General features: G+C 54.5%; 2 protein-coding genes across 2 annotated transcripts; both read left to right on the forward strand.

Moving 5' to 3' along the window:
• Positions 1 to 2465: 2465 nt before the first annotated feature.
• Positions 2466 to 8107, forward strand: RPS5 (ribosomal protein S5). The gene is made up of 6 exons (XM_061386609.1): positions 2466 to 2567; positions 3296 to 3404; positions 6585 to 6794; positions 6941 to 7069; positions 7811 to 7909; positions 7989 to 8107. The coding sequence occupies exons 2-6, from the start codon at positions 3297 to 3299 to the stop codon at positions 8055 to 8057; spliced, it is 615 nt and encodes a 204-aa protein (XP_061242593.1). The 5' UTR covers positions 2466 to 2567; position 3296; the 3' UTR covers positions 8058 to 8107.
• A 105-nt stretch (positions 8108 to 8212) lies between these two features.
• Positions 8213 to 13153, forward strand: RNF225 (ring finger protein 225). Its single transcript, XM_061386602.1, has one exon. The coding sequence runs from the start codon at positions 9371 to 9373 to the stop codon at positions 10721 to 10723; it is 1353 nt and encodes a 450-aa protein (XP_061242586.1). The 5' UTR covers positions 8213 to 9370; the 3' UTR covers positions 10724 to 13153.
• The last annotated feature ends 7153 nt before the right edge of the window (positions 13154 to 20306 follow it).

A 20306-nucleotide genomic window follows, 5' to 3' on the forward strand; every position in this document is an offset into this window, starting at 1 on the left:
ATGACTACCTAATCAAGTTGTTCTGAAGAGCAAATGGTCTGATTCCTAGATTCCTAATGCCTACCTGGGATTAGGAAGGGGTTTCCCAAGGCTGACCTCGATTAAGAGGTGGCCAGGAGGACTTCCCTGGTGGTCCAGTGGCTAAGACTCTGTGCTCCCAAGGCAGGGGTCCAGGGTTGGATCCCTGGTCAAGGAACTAGATCCTACATGCCACAACTAAACAGGGGTAGCCAAATAAAAATAATTATTTTTTTTAATTTTTAAAAAGAGGTGGCCAGGAAGAGGGACAGAACCACGTGAGGAGGTGTTCTGAACAGGGGACAGAAGGACTGTGGGTCTGAAATTGGTGTCTCATGGAGGAAGGAGGCCCAGTGACTCAGTGTCTGCCTGAAGCCCACAATGGGAGCAGCAAGACTCTGGAGACGTGCCACAGTTACTGTGAGCAGAGGCTGTACTTCCAGCTGGGGATACACAGAGAACAAGCCTGACATTCCACCCTCATGGAGCAGTTGGAAAACCAGGGCACAGAGGATGGCCAGGGCTTCTTAGCCCAGAGTGAACATGCTGCACCAGGAATTGAGCGGGGGTGGGGGTAGGGGGTGGGGTTTACAGAGCCTTGCCCCCTCCAGCCTGGAGAACACAGTACCAGCATCCCGAGGCTTACAGGATCAGACTCCAGACTTTGTACCTGTGTCTGGGGACCTGGAGAGGTGGGACTACCCTAGCCCTGGCAAATAGTGTGTGATCTTCAGCTAAGCAAGGTGACCCCCGACCCCCCCACCACAGAGGGCTTTACAGCAGGTCCTCCCATCTGCTCTTCACTGCACGGTGGTCACTCTTGTCAAGTCTATAAAGATGTCCACTATCAAGTGACCACTGATGGCCAGGCCACAGACTCCTTACTCACCTTGTTTGATTTAGTTCTCATTTTCACAGACAGGGGAAACAGGTTCAGAGGGGTGGGCCCTTGTCAGCTTTTGAGGAGAAAGAGTCAGGGCTGGAGGCGGGGCACTCTATATCCTGCTGGGTGAGAGTGCCCAGTGCCTACTCCTAGCTTCCTGTTTTCCCCTGGGAAGTACTTCCCCAGCTGCATCCCCCAGGACCAGACAGAGCCTACTCAGCCCCTCCCTATCCCCACAGACCATGGTGGGAAGCCCAACTGCTGCTCTGCACACAGCAGGGCAGAGGCCAGGGGAAGGCTACAGGATGCAGGGTGGTGGGGGGGTGGGGGCTTGGCCTCTGGGCTCAGTTCCCAGACTTCCACCCCCCTAGAGCCTGAGGTCTGATTCTCTGCCCAGACCGGCTTCAAGTCCTGTGTCCCCCCTGGACAAAGACATGAGCTGCGATTGAGACAGTCCAGAGTTTCTGAAAAGCTCCAGGAATTGAGATGGGGTGGGACCGAGTCTTTATAGTCAGTAGTCAGTCAGTCAGTCAATACACACCGCAGCTACTGAGCACCCGCAATTCATATGCTGGGACGGTGGACAAGTGGGGTTGCTGGAGACAAATGAAGGACCGCCTGAGTCACGAGGCTGAGCCCCTTCGGGTCTCAGAAGGGGAACTCCCACCGGTGGAGGTTGAGATGGGCACTTGGAGGTGAGGAGGCTCAGGGGACTCAGTTCTGCCAGGTGCCGCTTCCTGCCATCTGCAGCCAGCACGGGTGTACAGCTGGTGGGTCGCTGCGTCTGCGAAGCCCGCCGAGGAGGCGTCCACCTCCCAGCTCGGCTCCAGGGTCTAGGCTGGGGGTGTGACTCTTGCCACGTGCTCTCCACAACGATCGCCGGGGTCACTGAGTGCGGCTGCAGAGTGGACAGGGCACACATCACGGTGCGGCCCATGCACTCGACTAGAGACCTCAACAACACAGGCCCTAGCTGAATCAGAAAGGGAGGGAGCTGTCCCCCAGAACCCCTCCCCGATTTCCTCCCGCACGCGGAATGGGGCAAGAAGCGGGGAACAAGGAGAGACACTGGGGAAGAGGACCCCGGCAGGGGGTGAAGCGAGGGGTCCCATCTCGGAGGCTCAGGCCCCAAGCAACCCCGGCCGCGGGAGTGTAGGGGGGACGGACACTAGAGTGGAGCCTGGCCACACGCTCGGGGCCGGGACCACAGAGGAGCGCAGTCAAGACGTCCCGGCACCACCCAGCCAACTCGGCCTGCAACGCGTGCGGGTCGGCGTAGCGATCACCGCGGGCCAGACTTCTGACCTTATTAGACATGGTGGCGTTAGCCTCAAAGAGACCTCTGCGCCTGTGCAAGTGCCCCTCGACGAGCTTTCAAGGGCTGGAAGTTGGACTTCCGCCAGACTGGCTTTTGGGCCCACTTCTGCGAGAACGCATGCGCTGAATGTATACGTGTTCCGTCTGACCCTGAGGGCGCGTTTACATGCTCGTTCCGGATTGGCCTATTACTAGGCCGAGTCCACATGCGCACCTGCCACCTTCGCTGACCCGGAAGTTGTCGCCTCAGTTAAAAGCCTCGGCCCGCGGTGCGCGGCCTCTTCCTGTCTGTGTCTGGGCGGCGCGTGGTCCACGCCGAGCGATAGAGACGCCTCGGCCGTGTCTTCAGGTGAGGCTGCCGCGGAGTAGGGGGTCCGAGGAGCGATCCTGGGTTTTCCGGAAGCTGTGGGTGTGCCCCGTGCCCGGGGGCTTTCCTAGTGCGGGTGACCGGATGGAGGCGCGGGGAAAGTTACCCTCGCCCTCTGGCTTCAGCGCCGCCGCCGCCGTAGCCTTGCCTCGCGGCGTACTGGAGAAGTTGCTGGCGGTTTGCCTTGGTCTTTGCAGTTGTACTTTATTTTACGTAAGAAGATTCCTTACATACAAGACTCACGCTTTGGAGACGCTTCCTCCTACATAACAGCCCCTAAAGATCCCCTCGGGGTCGGACTCCACTTTTTGTATTGGTAAAACACAGAACCCTTATACTTTACTGATGAGGGAGCTGAGTCCAAAGGAGAGTTGTGGATCTGTAGGTTCACAGAGCTCTGGAAGAACATGGTTGGGGTTTGAATTCTAGCAGATGCACCGTCAGGGCATTTGGACTCAACTTGCCCATACCTGGGCCGCCCTGCAACTGTTGAGGGGGTGCCTGTCAGCTCTGGGCCTCAGGATTCCTGGGTAAGAGACAGGTGTGGCTTGCTGACAGATGAGTGGTTTTTCTAGCATTCAGCATGGTGGCCCCAGATAATTCCCAGCGTTCTTTGGTTGCTGGTAATTTCCCACTTCTCAGGTTGTGCTCTAAGCTGGCCTCAGAGTCAGTGATAAGTATGCCTGCGCTTTGACGATTTTTATCCCTAGGATGACGGAGTGGGAAACAGCTGCACCTGCAGTAGCAGAGACCCCCGACATCAAGCTCTTTGGAAAGTGGAGCACCGATGACGTGCAGATCAATGACATTTCTCTGCAGGTGTGGAGGGTGTTACGATTATGTTCCCCAGCTGGGGGCGGGGTCACTTGAAACTTGTAGCCTTTCTCCCAAGTAGAGTTGAAGGTGGGACAGGTAAAGGAGGGATTCCTGGACCACCACACCCACCGTATCTGCTTTTCTTTGTATCCTGTTAGAGGTTGCTACAGTTTTTCCCAGGAGATGGTTCCTTCCACAGTAATTATCACATCCCACAGGTGGTTTAGTTTTTTTGTGTTGTAGGGAAATATACAGAAAATTTATTTTTTAGTTTTATACATTTTGTTTTTTAAAGGTGTTTCTTATTCTCAAGTATTGAAAATGGCAAAGGTAATACTGTTTCGTTCAGGCTATAACATTTGAATTATATGTTTTAGAATTAAATAAAAATGGGCAATATTCATCAAGTTCAGAAGTTGTGCTCTGGAGAGAAGAGTCAAATTACAAAGATTCAAATGCCTGAAAATCTAAAGACTTTCCAGTTGTCCCTCAGTGTCTGAGGGCATGTTGGTTCCAGGAGCCCTAAGTTTACCAAAACCCTCAGGTGCTCACGTCCCTCCATTTGCACAAGTATTTTAAGTGTACAAGCCCCAAATTATTATTTTGTGGGAGGAAATCCAGTTGTCCTAGCACATTTGATTTTTGTCTTTTGGAGTTTTGTGCATCTTAACAATTTAGGCCATAAAATGTTACTTAAGTCTCATTTATATGGTATATGTATGTATCCCGCACCATTTGTTGAAGGGACTATTTATCCCATTGAATAGTCTTGGCACTGTTGTTGAATATCAATTCAGCAAAGATGGAAGGGTTTATTTCTGGATTCAGAACTCTATTTCATTGGTCTCTATGCCTTTTTTTTTTTTTTTTTGCCAGTATCACAGTCTTGATTACTACAGCTTTGTAATAGGTTTTGAAGTTGGTAAATGGGAGTTCTCCACTACAGTGTTGCCCCCGCATTGTTTTACACTTGGGCTCATTAGGACATTTGTGGGGCCCTTATAAAAAGAAATTTATGTTTTCTGACTGCATTAGTATTGTTGTTCAGGGGCTAAGTCATGTTTGAGTCTTTGTGACCCCATGAACTGCAGCACATCAGGCTTCCCTGTCCTTCACTGTCTCTCGGAGTTTCCTCAAACTCACGTCCATTGTGATGCCACCCAACCAGCATTACTATTTAATTACCTCTGTGCAATGCAGGGAACCCCGATTTGATTCCTGCGTCGGGAAGATCCGCTGGAGAAGGGATGGTTTACCCACCCCAGTGTTCTGGCCTGGAGAATCCCATGGACGTATAGTCCATGGGGTCACACAGAGTCCGACACAACTGAGAACTTTCATCTTTCATGTATATTACAGTACGCAGGCACTGAGCCCAACAGAAAATTCAAACCTGTTTTTCTCTCTGAGTGTCTTCTAGAGCTGTTTTATTTCATGGGTTTGTTGGAGGAGGTTTACAAACTTAAAATGACCAGATAGTAAATGTTTTAGTCTTGGCAGGTCACATGATGGTCTGTCACATGTGTGTTTGCCTCTTCCTTCTTGCTTTTTTTGGTACAAAACTTTAGTAATATAAAAACAATTTTTCACTTTTCCCTGGTGTTCTCCAAGAGGCTGGGGAAGCAGAAGTCAGCATGGTATCAAAATTCTCCCTATCAGACTTCCCTGGTGGTCCAGTGGCTAAGACTCTGCACTCCCAGTGGAGGGGCCTGGGTTCAGTCCCTGGTCAGGGAACTAGATCGCACACGCTGCAACTGGGACCCTGTCCAGCCAAATAAATAAATATTAAAAAAAAAAAAAATTCTCACTACAGAGCTGTATTGGACTTTACCATGGGGCCCAGCAACTTAACCAAATGCTTGCTGGGGTGTTTGGTATTCACAATTTTTTCTTGCACAGTGCGAGTCCCTGCATGTACACCCCTCTGTATAGTTTTGTTTGTGCAAATGGTTCTCTCCAGACGAGACTCCAGTCTGTCATGCCTATGTCAGAATCCTGTATTCTTTGCTGTCAGTCCTTGGTTTTGTAGAAACTCATTGTTTGTATATGTTCTTGTTTGTGGTAGAGTGACTTTTTAATGTAGGGTTCATCCTGGAAATAGGTCAGAAGTAGTCCTTTTCAGGTACATGGAGTCCTCTGACTCAGCCCCTCCCCCAATGATTTAGTGTTTACTAGATATTGTCTTGGGACTTGTATGTATCCATAGGCAAGATTGTTGAATGATTCTTTTAAAACTGGTTCTCTGGGATGGATCCCCTGTCAGCCCTTTAGGGACACTAGGCAATGTCCAGGCACTTGTCCGGGTGTCAGTGGTGAGTGCTACTGAATACCCTACAGTGTGCAGGACAGCAAACAATTGTTTGATACAAAATGTCAGTGAAGAGTGAAGGACACTGTTAAAGAAAACCGGAGTTGTGGGCCGCCATCTCCTTCCTGCTCCACAACCTTCTTCCCATTATTAGGAAAGTACTCTTCTAGGGACCTTGTGAAGAAGACACTTTGTTGTTCAATTGCTAACTCTTATCTAACTCTTTGCAACCCCATGGACTGCAGCACACCAGGCTTCCCTCTCTTTTCACTGTGCCCCAGAGTTTGCTCAGATTCATGTCCATTAAGTTGGTGATACCATCCAGCCATCTCATCCTCTGTCCTCCCCTTCTCCCGCCTTCAATCTTTGCCAGCATCAGAGTCTTTTCCAATGAGTCAGTTCTTAGCATCAGGTGGCCAAAGTATTGGAGTTTCAGTATCAGTCCTTCCAAAGAATATTCAGGGTTGATCTCCTTTGGGATTGGCTGGTTTGCTCTCCTTACAGTCCACGGGACTCTCCAGAGTTTTCTCCAGCACCACACAGTTCGAAAGCATCAGTTCTTCAGCGCTCAGCCTTCTTTATGGCCCAACTCTCACATCTGTACATGACTACTGGAAAAACCACAGCTTTTAACTATACAGGCCTTTATTGGAAAAGTGATGTCTCTTCTTTTTAATACTCTTTCTAGGTTGTCATAGCTTTCCTTCCAAGGGTCACTTGCTTAGATTTTAATTTTTGCGGCAGGTAGGGGCTCACATCCAAAGCCCACAGGTGGGTGGGGGCTCCTATAAGTGGGTGTTGGGTCCCCCTGGTACCCTCGGATGTCCTTCCTGCTCTTGAGTGAGCTCCCTCCATCCCCTCTTCTGCTGCCCCAGGATTACATTGCTGTCAAGGAGAAGTATGCCAAGTACCTACCCCACAGCGCGGGCCGCTATGCGGCCAAGCGCTTCCGCAAGGCACAGTGCCCCATCGTGGAGCGCCTCACCAACTCCATGATGATGCATGGCCGCAACAATGGCAAGAAGCTCATGACCGTGCGCATCGTTAAGCACGCCTTTGAGATCATCCATCTGCTCACTGGTGAGGTAGGGCTCGGGGCCAGGCAGGGAGAGTGCCCTCAGGCAACCCGCAGCCAACAGCACCCCCACCATACGCATGCCGTGGTCCTCCAGGGACGGGGAGGGACGCGGGCTGGGCGTCTGGCTCATGCACGTCCCCCCGCACCCCCCAGAACCCCTTGCAGGTCCTGGTGAACGCCATCATCAACAGCGGCCCCCGGGAGGACTCCACCCGCATTGGGCGAGCTGGAACAGTGAGGCGGCAGGCCGTGGACGTGTCCCCACTGCGCCGTGTGAATCAGGTGGGCTTGGGGCCTTTGGGCACATGCAGGCACCCAGGAACAGCCACCTGGCTGGTTCAGAATGCTGCCTGGGGCAGAGGCTAGCAACTGGGGATGTTCGTATCTGCATGTTTTACCTGAGTGTCATTTCCTCCAGGAAGCCTTCCACGGTTCCCACCCCACAGAGCACATCCTTGCTCTGGCCCTCTCCTGGGCATCATTTGGCTGAAGGACCAGTTTCATTTGGGTGTATGTTTTTATGTTGTTTTCTATTTTCTTGGACCGTGTGAGAACCCACCCATTGCAGGTGTTCTGACTGTTTTTCTGTTAACACTTCAGCGGGTGTCTCCTAGGTAGTCTGGTCTGTCCCCACCGTCACTGCAAGGAATGTAACCGCAATCTGTCGCTCACGTTGCATCACAGGTCCAATTTGTGGAGCTGGCACCAGCACACCCTTTACAGTTGTTTGTTTTCAGTCAAGGCTTCCGGGCCAGGAGCACACATTGCTTTCCCCGTCTCAGCCGGTTTAAATCTGCTCCATCAGGGACCCAGGCCTCAGCCTTTGACACCCTTTTCTGTGGCTCTCTGTCTGATCCCAGCCCTAGCGGCCTGCCCTGGGCAGCACCGTGGGCTCCCGTTACCATGCTCGGTGGGCCTGCGGGTGGCAGCGTGGTCGGCAGGGTGTGTTAGGGGGCCCGGTACCGGAGAACCGTGAGCCCTCCTGGTGTGGGGGCACCTTTTCAGCTGGCCCCCTGCCCCTAGGCCATCTGGCTGCTGTGTACCGGCGCCCGGGAGGCCGCCTTCCGGAACATCAAGACCATTGCCGAGTGCCTGGCGGATGAACTAATCAACGCAGCTAAGGTGGGCGGGGATGCTGTAGGGGGCAGGGGGGTCTCAAGGGGAAGGGGGTCCGCGTTGAGCTAAACGTCTCTTCCTGCAGGGCTCTTCCAATTCCTACGCCATCAAGAAGAAGGACGAGCTGGAGCGCGTGGCCAAGTCTAACCGCTGATCGCTGGCTGCAGCCACAATAAACCTGTTTGCCCTGTGGGGCGGCCCCTCCTCCGTGTCTGTCCTTGGCGGGGGCTGAGTGGGAGCCGAGGGTGAGGGGCGGGCTGAGCCTGGTGTCTGAGGAGTTGGCCGCATTAATTCCTGGCGTGTCTTCGGCCTGTGGGGACCTGGATTCACCAGGGAGGACTCAGCTTGGGAAGTATCGCTGACTCAGAAACCGCGGCACCTTGGGCTGCAGGCCTGGCTGCCTGGACCGTCCCGGCAGGTGTCGGAGATGAGAGGGGTGGGGTTGTCCTGGCAGAGATGGCACTGGGCGGGCACTTGGGAGGTGCAGCCCACCCTGAGAGTTGCCAGGGAGCAGCTGGGGTCAGGGCCTGGGCCCTGGGTTACAACAGTGTCTCCCCCCCGTCTGCTGGCCGCATAGCGGTGGCCCAGTCCAGTGCACTGTGGGTCTGCCCGCCTTCAACCCCCAGGACCCCAGAAGGTGGCTCTGGGTACGCTGTCCCCGGCCCGGGTCCCCCCCGCACATGGACACACTGGTACCCCCAATACCTCTCATCCCACAGTGACTGGGTGGGAGGTTCGTGAGCTGCGGAAGGCTGGAGGTGGAAGGGCTCCCCCTCCCAGGCCCTGAACTGTCATGCCCTTGTCAACCTGTGCTTCCAGCCGCCCCCGACACTGCTGAGGTCAGGCTTGTGCGCTCAGTCCTGACGGGACCTTCCTGGGGGCTGTCGAACAGGTCCAGTGGGAAGCTGGGGGGCGTGGCCCCGCCGTGGGCGGCGCCCACGGGGAGGGGCGCGCAGTGTCCACCTCCAGGCAGGTCTAGGGATGGGGTCAGAACCCGTGCTGAAGTGTCAGCCCGAGGGTGGAGGCGCCGCCAGGTAGGAAGAGGCTGCTGGGGTCTGTGCTTGGGGAACCTCCTGGCCGGGTGGGCTGCCGGCCCGACGTCCTGAGGCTTGGGGCCTCTCCCTCTCCTGCTTCTCCTTTGATATGTGGTCTCCCCGGTCTGCCTCTGCTCAGCTCTCCTGAGAGCCCGTCGGGTCTTTTCTGAAGTCCCTCAGGTCCACTCTGCTCCCGCCTGGGGGTCCCCAAGTCTGGCTCAGTCCGCGGTGCTCCTGGTGTCTGTCCGTAGTCCTCAGCCTCTAGACCCCACCTGCCCGCCGGCGGCCTCGGGTCCGCACCCCCCGCCGCTGCCCGCACCCTCCTGCCTTCCAGCCGCCTCCTCCCGGCTCTGCTCCTCTTGCTGCCCTTCCCCGTGTCGGTGGTCCCTCCAGAGCCAGGCCGCTGACCGCCTCTCCCCGCAGGCCGGCCCGGATGCCCTGCCCTCGGCCGCCCTGGCTCCGCCGCCCGCGGGCCCCCCGGGGCTCGGGCCCCAGCACCCCGGGCTCCGCGTGCACCCCGCGCTCCCCCGGCAGGGGGCAGGACGAGGACGAGGGCGGTGAGGAGGAAGCGGACGGCAGCCCGGGCCCCATGCTGGCCCCCGCCTCCCCGGTGGAGTGCCTCATCTGCGTGTCGCCCTTCGACGGCGTGTTCAAGCTGCCCAAGAGCCTGGACTGCGGCCACGTCTTCTGCCTCGAGTGCCTGGCACGCCTGTCGCTGGCCACGGCGGGCGGCGGCGCGGCGGTGGCATGCCCGGTGTGCCGCGCGCCCACGCGCCTGGCCCCGCGCCGCGGGCTCCCCGCGCTGCCCACGCAGCTCGGCCTGCTGCCCGGCCCCGCGCGCGCCCCGCCGGCGCCCCCAGGCTCCGTGCGCTTCGACCGCCGGCGCGGCCTGCTCTACCTGCGGCCGCCGCCGCCCGGGCACGGGCCGCGCAAGGCCCGCGCGCCGCCGCCGCCGCCGCCGCTGCGCCTCGGCCGCCCGCTGTCGCGCCGCCTGTCGCTGGCGCGCTCGGCCTGGCTCTTCCACGCGGCCGTCGTCTTGGCCGTGCTGGTGGCCGCGGGGCTCGTGGTCTCGGGCGTCTACATCTTCTTCCTCATCCCGCGCGCCACCACCTCCCACCCTGCGCGGCCCCAGCTCGTGGCGCTCGCCCCGGCGCCTGGCCTCTCCTGGTTCCCTCCTCGGCCCACCGCCCAGGCGCTCCGGACCCCCGGCTGGACGCCGCTCCCCGCGGCCCCCGACCCGGACTCGAGTTCCGATCCGGACGCCGCCCCATCGGGGGCTTCGGAGGACGCGCTGGAGACCGAGGGGCTCCCCAAGGACACAGAGACACTTGCTGGACGCTCGGAGCGCGCGCGGGGGCGGAGGCTGGCCCTGAACGGACCCCGCGGGCACGGGGCGCGGGGACCCGAGGGTAGTCCCGAGGCTCCCCATGATCGCCCCGGAGACCTCGGGCGCGGGGCAAGGGCGCCTTGCTCCAGCGAGGCCCAGCGGCTCATTCCGGGCGTCCTCAGGAGGCAGGGACCCGCCCAAGGAGCAGCCCGACTGCAGTCCCCGTGGGCCACTGCTGGAGGAGCCCCGTGGGTGTCGAGGCCCCGCGGGGAGGCACCCACCAACGGGCCAGGGGTGCCCTTGGTCCCCATCTCTCCTGGGACTCCAGCCCCCTGGGCAGCATCCCGCGGGGCCCTGCTAGGGGCAGCCCCCGACCCTGAGCCTCAGAAGTGTCCTCCGAGTCATCAGCGCCCCAGGAGGACGTTCAGCCCTGGCTGGCACCGGGGCTGCCGTCTCTGATTTGACTCATACTTTGGGCTTTCCCTGGGTCCGCACCCACGTCTGCGGGTGGCTGGGACCAACCACCCTGCTTCTCTCCGGGCTGGGAAGTTTGTTTTCCACTCTGCTGTCTGCAGGCTGGGCCTGGGTGGGATCCAGCCGTCTCCTTGCAGGGCCTGCGTGGCGGCCTTGTGCACCCGGCTGGGGCTGGGGCATGCCGGGGAGGGGCCCAGGCCTCCCAGATGGGCTCCCATCTGGGCCCTGAGCAGCAGCTTGCAGTGGCCCTCGCTCCCACTGTGGTGGGTGGCTTCTGGAGTTCTCTAGAAGCCTCCTCTTGTGAGGGCAGCTGTGGTCTGGCTCAGAGCAGCCAAGGTTGCCTCCAGGTCAGGCCGTGTCGGTGGGGATCTCTCCTGACATTCCTGGTCTGCCGCAAGGGTTCCTGGCCCCTCTCCCCACCAGGAGCCCCCATCACCCGCATCTCCACCCCCTGAATGCTCAGGGTCAGTCTCTGCCCTTCTCCAGGACTCCTTCAGCACCTCGTCAGCACTGAGGGCAAGGGGCCTCCGCCCTCCCTGTGGACAGCAGTTTGCAGGGAGGGGGTCCTCCTCCCGGAAGCCTTCCTGAATTATCACAGTGGGGCAGCCCCTCGCCACACAAACTGGATCAGGGCCTTCTGTCTTCCCCACAGGCCTTGGGGCCCTGTCTGCCTCACGTCGCGCAGTGGTGGTGTGCCGTGCGGCAGAACGGCGTCCAGCGTTTTCCAGGGAGAAATGTCACTTCTTTGGGGCTGGGGGCACCTGGTTGACTGTTTACATGTGTGTCCTCAGGACCTGGCACACAACGGGTGCGGAACAGCTCTGTAGGGAGGGACGGCCCTTCAGGGACTGCTGCGGGCACCTCGGTTCACCTGGCTCCGGGCATCCTCACCAAGGCGCGCCAGCAGAGCTGCTTCCGATGGGATCTGCTGCTCCATCTGAGGGAGTGTCTCCCTGGACCAGTTCCTGTCCAACATCGGGGCCAATGACGCCTGCAGGGGCCTGGACCAGGGTGCTGCGTCACGGGGCACGCCCAGCCCAGCCCCACAGGGAGGAAACTGGTCAGGCAAGAGCAGGGCTGACTGGTGGTCTGTGTAGGTTTGCCCAGCTGCTGCAACAAATCACCACTGACTCAGTTCCTTACAACAGCACATGCTACTTATCTTCCTCACTCTCTTCCTCACTTTCCTGCTGCACTCTTCCTGAAAAGGACACCAGGATTACACTGAGCCCAGCCAGATAATTGAGGACATCTCCAACTCCATATCCTTAATTTCATCACCTCTGTAAAGTCCATCTTTACTGTTAAGTAACAGATTCAGATTCTAGGTATTGGGGGGGGGGGCATTATTCAGCTTTCATAGGGTCTCAAATATCAACCTCCTCATCCCTCGCCTCCTCCACTACAGGCTGGGAGGAGTTGAGGTGAGGGCATAGAATGAGCAGAGATGGGCCCGGCCATGGGGGTGCTCAGAAAGGGGCCCTTGGCTGTTGGGTGCACAGAAGAGAAAGGGACGATGCTTTCTGCCTGAAGGTGCTCAAGGAAGGCTGCCTGGAGGAATAGTACCTTCAAGAGTGCTCAGGGGAGGGGACTTCCCTGCTGGTCCAGTGGTTAAGACTCTCAGCTCCCAATGCAGGGGGCCCAGGTTCGATCCCTGGTCAGGGAACTAGATCCCACATGCTGCAACTAAGACCTGGTGCAGCCAAATAAGTGAATAAATAAAAAAAAAAAGAAAGAATGCTCAGGGAAGCGTCATCTGGCCCTGAGGCAGGGGGACCTGAGGGAGGGAGCTCGTGGCTTAGGGCAGCTGGCAGGGCTGGCTTCTCCTTGTGAAGCAGAGCAGGACCTTGCTCCCAGACCTTGTTCTCTGCCTGCCCTTTGCCTGTGGATAAGTCTAGTCCAAGAAGAAGTTTAATCAGGGAAGTGAGAAACTAAGGAAAACAGTCTAAGGAGACTAAATAATGATGATGTAGTCATTAGGTGTATTCAAGGACCTCCAGTTCTTTCTCAAGGGCTATAGATAACATTCTGAGCCATGTCCTGTGAGCTGTCTTACAGATACCAAAACACCAGCTGGAGAAGTTGGTCACCAGCTACATGATAACCAGGCTGTACCCAGGATTTGAGCTGCCACAATTCTGAGAATTGATCGCAAAGAATTGGGAACAATTGCACCCGGGACTGAACAACTGTATTTAAAACAACCAAGATGATGCCGGTCAGACCACTGATGACCAATTTGAAGTGCACTGTTAGAGATGACGGTGCTGTTTCTGCATGTTGTCCCCCCACCCCAACTTTGTCTATAAAAGCTCTCACTGCCTGCTTGTCAGAGGTGGGAGTTGGCCTTTGGACAGATGGCTGCCACCCTCCACTCCACTTGCCAGCATCTGAAATAAAGCAAACTTTCCTTTCCACCAGCCTTTTGAGCAGTGAGCAGCCAGACACCCCCCATGCATACATTTTGGTAACACTTGTCCTAATCTGCTTCTCCCTCCAAACGGTGGGCAGTGGTTGCTTCTCTACCCTCCCAGATGGGAGCCTGAAACCTCGTTCTCGCTTCCTGTAAAATGCAGCTGATGACAGAGCTCAGGGGTCACTGAGCAGCCCTGTTTGCTGATTACTACCTTGATGTGCACCCGCATGCTCCTCATGAACAAAGGGACTGCCTGAAACCACCACTTGGGCCAGGACTGCTGGGCACCTGCAGCCTCTGTGGCCACCTGGCGCTGTGCTCTCCAGGTCTGCCTGAGCCCGCTCCATCCCTGCTGGGTGCACCCTCCACACCTGCCCCAGTCTTGCTCCTCTTCTTAATGGTCCTGATGCCTGTGAACACAGGGTGCGGGGAAATGGCTGGTGGTGGGGGGTGGGTGTCTCAGTGCCTGGCATGGTGCCAGGGAGACCTTTACCCGTCAGACTTTATTCTATCTTCTGTAAAACGGGAGATGATAAAGTTGCAGGAAGAATTTTTCGTTCCTCCATAAGTTTTTATTGAGCGCCTGCTCTATACTTAGGGCGCACTGGAGGTGCCATGGCAGGGCAGTTGATGTCCAGAGGGCGAGAGGCAGCCATCATCTTGGACACACGACCTCTCCCTGCACACTCATGGGGCCCTCCACTCCCCAAACCTTTCCCAGGCCCTCCCAGGTCTCCTCCCCTTGCAAACAAGGTGTGCGGGATGCTCCACACCACTAGGATCCAGCCGGCTTCTCTTCATGAGGGCCAGGGAGGCCTCTGGCCACACTACACCCATGTCTGGCCATGGATTTGCCTCTTATGTTGAGGTTGATGGCACAGGGCCACGGGGGGGGCCCTCGCTGGATGCTGAGAGCAGAAGTGTCCAGCTTAGAGATGGGAAATCAGGCTGAGGGAAGGACAAGGCATGGACTCGAGCAGGGACCAGAGAGCCTTCTGAAGAACAACTCCTTTCAAGTCCACTCCCTGGCCCGGGCCAGGAAGACCCTCACTCTTCCTTCCTCCTGGGGCCCAGCAGTCTCAACTCTCTCCTCCATACACCAGTTTCCCTACCTCTTTATTCTTCCCGCTCGCAAACCTAAGTGGCCACAGGACTGGAAAAGGTCAGTTTTCATTCCAATCCCAAAGAAGATTAATGCCAAAGAATACTCACACTACTCACAGTTGCACTCATCTCACATGCTAGCAAAGTAATGCTTAAAATTCTCCAAGCCAGGCTTCAACAGTACATGAAGTGAGAACTTCCAGATGTTCAAGTTGGATTTAGAAAAGGCAGAGGAACTAGAGATCAAATTGCCAACATCTGTTGGATCATAGAAAAACCAAGAGAATTCCAGAAAAACATCTGCTTCTGCTTCATTGACTACATGAAAGCTTTTAACTGTGTGGATCAAACATACTGTGGAAAATTCTTCAAGAGATGGGACCAGACCACCTGACCTGCCTCCTGAGAAATCTGTATGCAGGTCAAGAATCAACAGTTAGAACAGGACATGAAACAGACTGGTTCAGAATATGGAAAGGAGTACCTCAAGGTTTTTTTAGTATTGGTATATTGTCACCCTGCTTATTTAACTTATATGGAGAGTACATTATGAGAAATGCCAAGCTGGATGAAGCACAAGCACAAGCTGGAGTCCAGATTGCCAGGAGAAATATCAATTACCTTAGATATGCTGATGACACCATCCTTATGGTAGAAATTGAAGAAGAACTAAAGAGCCTCTTGATGAAAGTGAAAGAGGAGAGGGGAAAAGTTGGCTTAAAGCTCAACATTCAGAAAACAAAGATCATGGCATCCAGTCCTATCACTTCATGGCAAATAGATGGGGACACAATGGAAATAGTGACAGACTTTATTTTCTTGGGCTCCAAAATAACTGCAGATGATGATTGCAGCCATGAAATTAAAAGATGCTTGATCCTTGGCAGAAAAGCTATGACCAACCTGCTGCTGCTGCTAAGTCGCTTCAGTCGTGTCCGACTCTGTGCAACCCCAGAGATGGCAGCCCACCAGGCTCCCCTGTCCCTGGGATTCTCCAGGCAAGAACACTGGAGTGGGTTGCCATTTCCTTCTTCAATGCATGGAAGTGAAAAGTGAAAGTGAAGTTGCTCAGTGAAGTCTGACTGCTAGCAACCCCATGGACTGCAGCCTACCAGGCTCCTCCGTCCATGGGATTTTCCAGGCAATGACCAACCTAGTGAAAGTGAAAATTGCTCAGTTGTTTCCAGAGCTTTGTGACCCCATGGACTGTACAGTCCATGGAATTCTCCAGGCCAGAATACTGGAGTGGGTAGCTGTTCCCTTCTCCAGAGGATCTTCACAACCCAGGGATGGAAGCCAGGTCTCCCTCACTGCAGGCGGATTCTTTACCAGCTGAGCCACCATGACCAACCAAGACAGCATATTAAAAAGCAGAGACATTACTTTGCCAACAAAGCTCAATCTAGTCAAAGCCATGGCTTTTCCAGCGGTCATGTATAGATGTGAGAGTTGGACCATAAAGAAAGCTGAGGGCCAAAGAATTCATGCTTTTGAACTGTGGTGTTGGAGAAGACTCTTGAGAGTCCATTGGACTGCAAGGAGATCCAACCAGTCCGTCCTAAAGGAGATCAACACTGAATATTCATTGGAAGGACTGATGCTGAAGGTGAAGCTCTAATACTTTAGCCACCTGATGCGAAGAAGGGACTCATTGGAAAAGACCCTGATGCTGGGAAAGACTGAAGGCAGGAGGAGAAGGGGAGACGGAGGATGGTTGGATGGCATCACCGACTCGATGGACCTGAGTTTGAGTAAACTCCGGGAATTGGAGATGGACAGGGAAGCCTGGCGTGCTGCAGTTCTTGGGGTCGCAAAGAGTCGGACAGGACTGAGCGACTGAATTGAACTGAACCTCCGCGGTGTCCGAGAAGGGGAAAGCTAAGGGGGTGTCAGCAACGCGGACCAATCGGAGGCCGCATTCCGGGCTGGGGGGGGGGCGTGACCGTAGTTGCCTTGGCAACTTGGCCCGCCTTCGCCGCGCTGCTCCGAGGGACTGCGCGTGCGTCACACCCTCCCCGCGCTGGTGGGAGGTACAGAGACGATCCCGCGCTGAAAGCTAGAGGAGCGCCGGCTGCGGCCGTCGCTGTGGCGATTTTACCCGCACCCGGACCCTCGCGCGGTAGCGCTGCGCGCGCACAGCTGTCAGGCGGCGGTCTAGAGGGAGAGCCTGCGGGAGGCGGCTGTGCCCAGTCAGTCAGGGGCGGAAACCTGAAGCGAAGCTATCATGACGACCTCTGGGGCGTTTTCGGCAACCCGGCCGCGGGGCCGCGGGAGGAGGCAGTGATCCGGTTTTTTATCACACCGGTGGCGCTTCTGCTGAGCGCAAGGCTCAGCGCACTGGACAGACACGTCCCCGCCCTGCGGTCCTTGGTGCTCAGCTGCTGCTGCTGCTAAGTCACTTCAGTCGTGTCCGACTCTGTGCGACCCCATAGACGGCAGCTCAGGCTCCCCCGTCCCTGGGATTCTCCAGGCAAGAACCAGGTGCTCAGCTAGTGCTAATCTAATAAATTTTAACGCAGACTATTGCGAACACAGGTAGATTAGATTACAAAGGAAGGGCGTGACTCAGATGTGCTCTCCCTAACCCTAACCCCACCCCCTGGCCGACCTGGGAAGTGCTGGAACCCTCCGTCTCAAGGGGAAAGCAGGCTCGGATGGGGAGCGTCTCCCTTAGGGGCACGCCTTGGTAGGGCAGCTGGGCATGTCCTCCTAAGCTGTGGCCTTCTCTGCCCTCTCAGTCTCTGCAGAAGCTGGGGCAGACGAGCCAGGAGGGACCTGAGAGCTGCATGCCGCTCACTGGGCATGGATATTTCCACTCTAGTGGCCATGAAAAACTCCACATTGGATATGGGACTTTTCCAAGGAATCTTCCAGAAAATTTCCTCGTTTTTATTTTTAATAATAGGTTTCTTGAAAAGTAATCTAAACACAATAGGTTTCTTGAAATGTAATCTAAACACATTCATACAATTTGCCCAGAGTCTACAATTCATTTTGTTGTTAATATGATCATATAGTTATGCAACCATCACCACTAATTCCAGAACATTTTCAAGAAGCCCCATCCTGACCCAAGTCATGTCCCATTTCTCCTTCCCCTTAATCCCTGGCAACCATGTCTACTGTTTGTCTCTGTGGATTCACTATTGTGGGCATTTCATACCAATAAAATCATACATATGCAGAGATCCACCCTTTAGAACAGCAGCCTGTGGATTGTTCTTCCCAGCCAGTGGAGCCAACTCAGCCATGCGTGTGAACTCTGGAGCCGAAGAGATGAGGGTGTGAATCCTACTTCCATTGTAGCCTTGTTCTTTGCCCTTCTGAAACTCACTCTTCACTTGGGGAATGGTGGGGGTGGGGTACACTTGGCCTTGGGTGTGCCTGGCTTCACACAGGCTGTGCTCCCTGCTCTCAGGTACTTGTGGGCTGTGAGAGGACTGTGGGCCTCTGCTGGATTAAAAAAAAAAAGATTATTTTATTTTTCGGCTGTGTTGGTTCTTCATTGCTGCACATGGGCTTTCTCTAGTTGTGGTAAGCGGGGGCTACACTTTGTTGTGTGTGGGCTTCTCATTGCGGTGGCTTCTTGATGCAGAGCAAGGCTGTAGGTGCCTGGGCTCAGTAATTGCCGTGCACTTGAGCTTAGCTGCTCTGAGGCACATGGGATCTTCCTGGACCGGGGATGAAACCAGTGTTCCTTGCGTTGCAAGGTGGATTCTAAACCATTGCTTCCCAGGTGGGACTAGTGGCAAAGAACATGCCTGCCAATGCAGGACCCACGAGTCAGTCAGTCAGTCAGTTCAGCAGCTCAGTTGTGTTGGACCCTGTGCTACCCCAAGGACTGCATCATGCCAGGCTTCCCTGTCCGTCACCAACTCCAGGAGCTTGCTCAAACTCATGTCCATCGAATCGGTGATGCCATCCAACCATCTCATCCTCTGTCGTCCCCTTCTCCTCCTGCCTTCAATCTTTCCCAGCATCAGGGTCTCTTCCAATGAGTCCTTTCTTCGCATCAGGTGGCCAAAGTATTGGAACTTCAGTTTCAGCATCAGTACTTCCAATGAATATTCAGGACTGATTTCCTTTAGGATGGACTGGTTGAATCTCCTTGCAGACCAAGGGACTCTCAAGAGTCTTCTCCAACACCACAGTTCAAAAGCATCAATTCTTCGGCGTTCAGCTTTCTTTATAGTCCAACTCTCACATCCATACATGACTACTGGAAAAACCATAGTTTTGACTAGATGGACCTTTGTTGGCAAAGTAATGTCTCTGCTTTTTTAGTATGCTGTCTAGCTTGGTCATAGCTTTTCCTCCAAGGAACAAGAGTCTTTTAATTGCATGGCTTCAGTCACCATCTGCAGTGATTTTAGAGCCCCCCCCCCCGCCCCCCACACAAAAAAAAGTCTCTCACTGTTTCCATTGTTTCTCCATCTATTTGCCATAAAGTGATGGGACCAGATACCACGATCTTAGTTTTCTGAATGTTGAGGTTTAAGCCAACTTTTTCACTCTCCTCTTTCACTTTCATCAAGAGGCTCTTTAGTTTTTCTTCACTTTCTTCCATAATGGTGGTGTCATCTGCATATCTGAGGTTATTGATATTTCTCCCAGCAATCTTGACTACAGCATGTGCTGGAAGGAAGAAAGAGAGGAAGAAAGAAAGGAAGGAAGAACGCCTTCCTCAGTGATCAATGCAAAAATGAAGGAAAACAGTAGAATGGGAAAGACTAGAGATCTCTTCAAGAAAACTAGAGCTACCAAAGGAACATTTCACGCAAAGATGGGCACAATTAGGGACAGAAATGGTAGGGACCAACAGAAGCAGAAGATATAAAAAGAGGTGGCGAGAATACACACAACTGTGCAAAAAAGATCTTCACGACCCATGTAACCCCAGTGGTGTGGTCATTCACCTAGAGCCAGACATCCTGGAATTGGAAGTCAAGTGGGCCTTAGGAAGCATCACTATGAAGAAAGCTAGTGCAGGTTATGGAATTCCAGTTGAGGTATTTCAAATCCTAAAAGATGATGATGTGGAAGTGCTACACTCATATGCCAGCAAATATGGAAAACTCAGCAGTGGCCACAGGACTGGAAAAGGTCAGTTTTCATTCCAATCCCAAAGAAAGGCAATGCCAAAGAATGCTCAAACGACCACATGATCACACTCATCTCACATGCTAGCAAAGTAGTGCTGAAAATTCTCCAAGCCAGGCTTCAACAGCACGTGAACTGAGTACATGAACAGTACATGAAACGTTCAAGCTGGATTTAGAAGAGGCAGAGGAACCTCAGATCAAATTGCCAACACCTGTTGGATCATCAAGAAAGCAAGAGAGTTCCAGAAAAACATCTACTTTTGCTTTATTGACTATGCCAAAGCCTTTGACTGTGTGGATCACAATAAACTGTGGAAAATTCTGAAAGAGATGGGAATACCAGACCACCTGACCTGCCTCCTGAGAAATCTGTATGCAGGTCAAGAAGCAACAGTTAGAACTGGACAAAGGACAACAGACTGGTTCCAAATAGGGAAAGGAGTACATCAAGGCAATATACTGTCACCCTGCTTGTTTAACTTATACACAGAGTACATCATGCGAAATGCCGGGCTGGATGAAGCACAAGCTGGAATTAAGATTGCCAGGAGAAATATCAATAACCTCAGATATGCAGATGACACCACACTTACCCATAAGAGAGATGGGTTCAATCCTTGGGTTGGGAAGATCCCCTGGAAGAGGACATGGCAACCCACCCTATATTCTTGCCTGGGGAATCCCATAGACAGAGGAGCCTGGCAGGCTACAATCCATACAGCTGCACAGAGTTGGACGCAACTGAACCAACTTAGCACGCATGCACAGACCCCCAGGGAAGCCCTGATGTCAATTTTCAAAGGGCGATGGGGACTTCCCTGGAGGTCCAGTGGTTAAGACTGGGTGCTTCCACTGCAGAGGGTATTGGTTTGATTCCTGGTCTGGGAACTGAGATTCCCGCATGCCATGTGGTGCAGCCAAAAAAAGGAAAAAGAAGAGATTTGGA

This window comes from Bos javanicus, chromosome 18 (assembly GCF_032452875.1).
Source record: "Bos javanicus breed banteng chromosome 18, ARS-OSU_banteng_1.0, whole genome shotgun sequence".
NCBI classification, from domain to species: domain Eukaryota; kingdom Metazoa; phylum Chordata; class Mammalia; order Artiodactyla; family Bovidae; genus Bos; species Bos javanicus.